This window comes from Nerophis ophidion, linkage group LG07 (genome assembly GCF_033978795.1).
Source record: "Nerophis ophidion isolate RoL-2023_Sa linkage group LG07, RoL_Noph_v1.0, whole genome shotgun sequence".
Lineage (NCBI taxonomy): Eukaryota > Metazoa > Chordata > Actinopteri > Syngnathiformes > Syngnathidae > Nerophis > Nerophis ophidion.
Window position 1 is genome coordinate 765060 of NC_084617.1, and position 7500 is coordinate 772559.

Here is a 7500-nt window from a genome sequence, read left to right on the forward strand (position 1 = left end):
TATATATATACATACTGTATGTAAATATAAATATATGTAAATATGTTTGTATATATATATTTATATATATACATACATACATATATATTCATATGTATATATAAATGTGTATGTATATATATGTATGCATATATAAATATAGATGTATATATATATGAATGTGTATGTATATATGTGTATATATATGAATGTGTATATTTGTTTAAAATTCCCGGAGCTGAAACTTTACTATGTGTATATGTATGAATGTGTATATGTGTATATATATATGTGTATATGTATGAATGTGTATATATGTGTATATATATGTGTGTATGTATGTACATCGACTCGATTTAGCGACACACCAAAAAGTCACTTGATTAAAGTTAAGTTTTTATTTATTCAACCATAATGTTATTGTCTCAACTGTGACCAAAATATTAAATATACTTATTAACTATGTGTTATGTGAGCAAGTTTTAATGTAGTAAATTTGATGTTTTATGTGTTGTTTACTGCTTTTAATGTCACCTTGCTGCTGCCCTCTCGGCCAGGTCTCCCTTGGCAAAGAGATCTTTGATCTCAATGGGATTTAACCTGGTTAATAAAGGCTAAATAACATAAAAAAAAACTCAACTAAAATCTCCCCCTTGTTTTAATGTATACTTAGGCCAACTCTGCTACTGTATTTTAGTCTCGGTACTTGAAGAGCAGAGTGTTAAAAGTTTGAGAAGCCCTGATCTGGAGTTTTAAGGCCACACTTCTATAGGTCAGCACCAAGATGGCCACTACTGGACATCACTGGGCAGAATAATGACATCACTGGGCAGAATAATGACATCACTGGGCAGAATAATGACATCACTGGGCAGAATAATGACATCACTGGGCAGAATAATGACATCACTGGGCAGAATAATGACATCACTGGGCAGAATAATGACATCACTGGGCAGAATAATGACATCACTGGGCAGAATAATGACATCACTGGGCAGAATAATGACATCACTGGGCAGAATAATGACATCACTGGGCAGAATAATGACATCACTGGGCAGAATAATGACATCACTGGGCAGAATGATGACATCACTGGGCAGAATGATGACATCACTGGGCAGAATGATGACATCACTGGGCAGAATAATGACATCACTGGGCAGAATAATGACATCACTGGGCAGAATAATGACATCACTGGGCAGAATAATGACATCACTGGGCAGAATAATGACATCACTGGGCAGAATAATGACAAACAACAGTCAGTGTAGTCTGTATTTATTCATCATTATTCCAACAAATGCACACGTGATAGAAGAAACAGTCTCAAATTGTACACATTGAGCTTCATTAAAAGCTGTGCAGGTTACATAAAATAGGCGTGAGCTTAAAAAGCCTACTGTATCAAAAAGATGGCTGTTAAATTAAGAACATGTTTATAAAATGTAGTTGCTGAAAAGGTGAATATGAAAGTTGTGGGGTTAAAAAGCATTGGCAACGTCACCAATTAGATGGCTGTTGTTTTATTAGCTACCAGGCCACACGTATTATTAGCTACCAGGCCACACGTATTGTCTTGCACAACTTTGCAGACCCTTTCTGCTCCTGTCCAAGCAACTCTTTCCTGACAAATGGAAAGGCAAAGTCTTTGATGCAGGCCACACTTACTATCTGAGACATTCACTCCAGGCCTCAACAGCAACTCTCAAAAATACACTGCATACAATTGTGTGGAGGAAAGAGTTTCAGCGGTGAGTTGTGTAGCACCGGTGAGTTGTGTAGCACCGCACCGCACCACCACACACACCACACCACAGTGCAGTGTAGTGCACCACACACACCACAGTGCAGTGTAGTGCACCACACACACCACAGTGCAGTGTAGTGCACCACACACACCACACACACACCACAGCACAGTGCAGTTCAGAGCGAGCGGACACAAGGGATCAAGGACACTTGAGTTGGACATGTGACTTCATGTTGTTAGTGTGGACTGGACTTGAGTTCTTCATGCTGGAAGTTGTCTAGAAATGTGGACCTTAGTTGTCTAGAAATGTGGACCTTAGTTGTGTAGAAATGTGGACCTTAGTTGTGTAGAAATGTGGACCTTAGTTGTGTAGAAATGTGGACCTTAGTTGTGTAGAAATGTGGATCTTAGTTGTGTAGAAATGTGGACCTTAGTTGTGTAGAAATGTGGACCTTAGTTGTGTAGAAATGTGGACCTTAGTTGTGTAGAAATGTGGACCTTAGTTGTGTAGAAATGTGGACCTTAGTTGTGTAGAAATGTGGACCTTAGTTGTGTAGAAATGTGGACCTTAGTTGTGTAGAAATGTGGACCTTAGTTGTGTAGAAATGTGGACCTTAGTTGTGTAGAAATGTGGATCTTAGTTGTGTAGAAATGTGGACCTTAGTTGTGTAGAAATGTGGACCTTAGTTGTTCATGCTAGAAATGATGCGGTGTGAAAAAGATCAAAGTGTCCTGGACTTCTACTTGCTTTCACCGGCAGAAGGAAGCGAGGAAGCCAGGAGAGGAGACTTTGGTGAAACCTGAAAGATGGAGAGGGGTTATGTTGAGTCGGACACTAGAAGGACTGAGCGCAGGTGAAAGGTGCTCACAGGTGAAGGAGGCTTTGCAAAGTTGAGGTGAGCATAGAGCAGCACGGCGATGTGGTTCTGGCTGGCCTCCAGAGCGATGGAGAGCGCCGTGCTGCCGTCCTGAAACAACAACAACACTTTAGTTGTCTTCTTCTTCTTGGCGCTGGGGGAAGCAATACGTCTTATAAAAGGTTCTAGGTGTCACCAAATTGTCCTCTGCATGTCACCCCTCACCCTTGTTCACCCCCTGGGAGGTGAGGGGAGCAGTGAGCAGCAGCGGTGGCCGCGCCCGGGAATCACATTTGGTGATTGAACCCCCAATTCCAAGCCTTGATGCTGAGTGCCAAGCAGGGAGGTCATGGCTCCCATTTTTATAGTCTTTGCTATGACTCGGCCGGGGTTTGAACTCACAACCTAGCCATCTGTAACCACTAGGCCACCGTGCTGGTGCTACTTTCATGCATTCTCTTTTTTCTGGGAGCCTACTTTTGTGTATCTTTTCATGTGTTCATCCATGTTCACTCCAAAAACATTTATGATGCAATTCTTTATGTCCAGGACTATTTACACTGTTGATAGTCACATCAAAACTAGGAATGAACACATGTGGAGTTATGTACTTCACAAAAAAACAACATCTTTTATATTCTAGTTTCTTCAAAATAGCCACCCTTTGCTCTGATGACTGCTTTGCACATTAAAAGTCAGTCATTTCCAGGAATGATGTCACCCTCCCAGTCACTAATCTTGTAAAATGTGTAGAATAAATATTACATTTCAGCACTTTTGTCTACAAAGATTTGTGTCAGCCTGTGACATTTTGTCATTTTGATAGTAGGCTAATATAAATTATAACACTTATATAAGACTTTTAAAGTCATTTTGATAGTAGGCTAATATAGACACATCATGTGTTGTCTTCATTATAACACTTATATAAGACTTTTAAAGTCATTTTGATAGTAGGCTAATATAGACACTTACATCATGTGTTGTCTTCATTATAACACTTATATAAGACTTTTAAAGTCATTTTGATAGTAGGCTAATATAGACACTTACATCATGTGTTGTCTTCATTATAACACTTATATAAGACTTTTAAAGTCATTTTGATAGTAGGCTAATATAGACACTTACATCATGTGTTGTCCTCATTACAGAAGGATTTTAATGATTTGTGGCTCCAAACAGATTTTTTATTTACATTTTTGGTCCAATATGGCTCTTTCCTGGTTTGGGGTAAACTCAGCCGTTGCTTCCACAAACACAAAGGAGCAGGCTTGTGGCATCAAAATCTCAGAAGGAAATGACAAAAAAATTTGCATATTTGTCATGCACATGTTACTTGCACATGTGACTTGCACATGTTACTTGCACATGTTACTTACACATGTTGTTTGCACATGTTAATTGCACATGTTACTTACACATGTTTGCACATGTTGCTTGTACATGTTGTTTGCACATGTTACTTGCACATGTGACTTGCACATGTTACTTGCACATGTTACTTACACATGTTGTTTGCACATGTTAATTGCACATGTTACTTACACATGTTTGCACATGTTGTTTGCACATGTTGTTTGCACATGTTGTTTGCACATGTTACTTGCACATGTCATGCACATGTTGTTTGCACATGTTGTTTGCACATGTTTGCACATGTTACTTGCACATGTCATGCACATGTTGTTTGCACATGTTGTTTGCACATGTTGTTTGCAAATGTTACTTGCACATGTCGTGCACATGTTACTTACACATGTTGTTTGCACATGTTGCTTGCACATGTTGTTTGCACATGTTACTTACACATGTTGTTTGCACATGTTGCTTGCACATGTTGTTTGCACATGTTACTTACACATGTTGTTTGCACATGTTGTTTGCACATGTTGCATGCACATGTTGTTTGCACATGTTACTTACACATGTTGTTTGCACATGTTGTTTGCACATGTTTGCACATGTTGTTTGCACATGTTACTTGCACATGTCATGCACATGTTGTTTGCACATGTTGTTTGCACATGTTGTTTGCACATGTTGTTTGCACATGTTACTTGCACATGTCGTGCACATGTTACTTACACATGTTGTTTGCACATGTTGCTTGCACATGTTGTTTGCACATGTTACTTACACATGTTGCTTACACATGTCGTGCACATGTTGTTTGCACATGTTGTTTGCACATGTTACTTACACATGTTGCTTACACATGTCGTGCACATGTTGTTTGCACATGTTGTTTGCACATGTTGTTTGCACATGTTACTTACACATGTCGTGCACATGTTGTTTGCACATGTTGTTTGCACATGTTTGCACATGTTACTTACACATGTTACTTACACATGTCGTGCACATGTCGTTTGCACATGTTGTTTGCACATGTTGTTTGCACATGTTGTTTGCACATGTTGTTTGCACATGCTGTTTGCACATGTTGTTTGCACATGTTGCTTGCAGAAGGTGAGGTGTAAAAAGCCATCGGGACAGGAAGTGAGGACAAAGAGGTGTTCGGAGCGCTCACGTTGTCAGTCAGCGTGGCGTCACAGCCGGGCGCCGACAGCAGCTGGCGCACAATGTCCACGTGGCCGTGCTCGCAGGCGCACATCAGCGCCGTGGAGCCGTCATCGTCGCGGATGTTGACCTGGGCCCCGCAGGAGAGGAGGGCCCGCACCATGTCCCCCCTGCCGTGACTGACCGCCAGCATCAGCGCCGTCTGACCCGCCTGGGAGAGCAAAAAGATGTTGTGGGTGTAGTACACAGCGGCGGGCCATAGAGGGCGCACCTGGCTGGCCTTGGCGTTGACGTCGCCCGTGCGCAGGAGCTGCAGGACGGTGTGAAGGTCGCGCTCCGAGTGGAAGGCGGCCAGAGCGGTGAGCATGATGGCCGTGTAGCCCGCCTTGTTCTGCCGGTCAGCGCAACACAAACCTGCCACGCAACACACAACACACAACATTACACACCTTCTTCCAGGAAATACTCGTCCACTCGGAGTTGTTTCTAGGAACAGCAATGGTGTTGTGCAGCCTGGTTGCTAGGCAACATGTCTGTTTCCATCCCAAAAGTCACTTAAGTGGTTTCTTTGTGATTATTAAGTCAGGCAAAACTAGAACTCTGTGAAGTGCTGACAATCGAGTATGAATGGAAGATTCTGGCAATGCTGATCAAAGTTCAACACTTCAATTTGCAGGAAAAACTGAATTATGAGAGTCTGAGTTGGATGTTGGAATGTGTCGATGTTTGAATGTGTTGATGTTGGAATAATGTTTTGATGTTGGAATGTGTCGATGTTGGAATGTGTCGATGTTGGAATGTGTCGATGTTGGAATAATGTGTCGATGTTGGAATAATGTGTCGATGTTGGAATGTGTCGATGTTGGAATGTGTCGATGTTGGAATAATGTGTTGATGTTGGAATGTGTCGATGTTGGAATGGGTCGATGTTGGAATAATGTGTCGATGTTGGAATAATGTGTCGATGTTGGAATAATGTGTCGATGTTGGAATAATGTGTCGATGTTGGAATGTGTCGATGTTGGAATGTGTTGATGTTGGAATGTGTCAATGTTGGAATGTGTCGATGTTGGAATGTGTCGATGTTGGAATAATGTGTTGATGTTGGAATGTGTCGATGTTGGAATGTGTCGGTTGGAATATTGTGTTGATGTTGGAATGTGTCGATGTTGGAATGTGTCGATGTTGGAATGTGTCGATGTTGGAATGTGTCGATGTTGGAATGTGTTGATGTTGGAATGTGTTGATGTTGGAATGTGTTGATGTTGGAATGTGTCGATGTTTGAATGTGTTGATGTTGGAATAATGTTTTGATGTTGGAATGTGTCGATGTTGGAATGTGTCGATGTTGGAATAATGTGTCGATGTTGGAATAATGTGTTGATGTTGGAATGTGTCGATGTTGGAATGTGTCGATGTTGGAATGTGTTGATGTTGGAATGTGTTGATGTTGGAATGTGTTGATGTTGGAATGTGTCGATGTTTGAATGTGTTGATGTTGGAATAATGTTTTGATGTTGGAATGTGTCGATGTTGGAATGTGTCGATGTTGGAATAATGTGTCGATGTTGGAATAATGTGTTGATGTTGGAATGTGTCGATGTTGGAATAATGTGTCGATGTTGGAATGTGTCGATGTTGGAATGTGTCGATGTTGGAATGTGTCGATGTTGGAATAATGTGTTGATGTTGGAATGTGTCGATGTTGGAATGGGTCGATGTTGGAATAATGTGTTGATGTTGGAATGTGTCGATGTTGGAATGTGTCGATGTTGGAATGTGTTGATGTTGGAATGTGTCGATGTTGGAATGTGTCGATGTTGGAATGTGTCGATGTTGGAATAATGTGTCAATGTTGGAATGTGTCGATGTTGGAATGTGTTGATGTTGGAATGTGTCGATGTTGGAATGTGTTGATGTTGGAATAATGTTTTGATGTTGGAATGTGTCGATGTTGGAATGTGTCGATGTTGGAATGTGTCGATGTTGGAATGTGTCGATGTTGGAATGTGTCGATGTTGGAATGTGTCGATGTTGGAATGTGTCGATGTTGGAATGTGTTGATGTTGGAAAGTGTCGATGTTGGAATGTGTCGATGTTGGAAAGTGTTGATGTTGGTAAATGGGTTGTACTTGTATAGTGCTTTTCTACCTTCAAGGTACTCAAAGCGCTTTGACACTACTTCCACATTCACACACACATTCACTTACTGATGGAGGGAGCTGCCATGCAAGGCGCTAACCAGCAGCCATCAGGAGCAAGGGTGAAGTGTCTTGCTCAGGACACAACGGACGTGGTGAGGTTGGTAGAAGTTGGGGATCGAACCAGGAACCCTCAGGTTGCTGGCACGGTCCCAACTGCATCACGCCGTCGCCAAAGGTG

The 7500-nt window shown here is 41.4% G+C and overlaps 1 protein-coding gene across 1 annotated transcript in view; it reads right to left on the reverse strand.

The window, feature by feature from the left end:
- Nucleotides 1–1249: 1249 nt before the first annotated feature.
- The window catches only part of kank2 (KN motif and ankyrin repeat domains 2), a 106382-nt gene continuing 100131 nt past the window's right edge, over nucleotides 1250–7500 (reverse strand). Inside the window, exons 10-13 of the mRNA XM_061905082.1 lie at nucleotides 5390–5532; nucleotides 5129–5329; nucleotides 2608–2706; nucleotides 1250–2538 (exon numbers count right to left, since the gene is read on the reverse strand). Of these exons, the coding sequence (XP_061761066.1) occupies nucleotides 2479–2538; nucleotides 2608–2706; nucleotides 5129–5329; nucleotides 5390–5532 (503 nt within the window). The 3' untranslated portion in view covers nucleotides 1250–2478. The remainder of the gene's footprint in view (nucleotides 2539–2607; nucleotides 2707–5128; nucleotides 5330–5389; nucleotides 5533–7500) is intronic.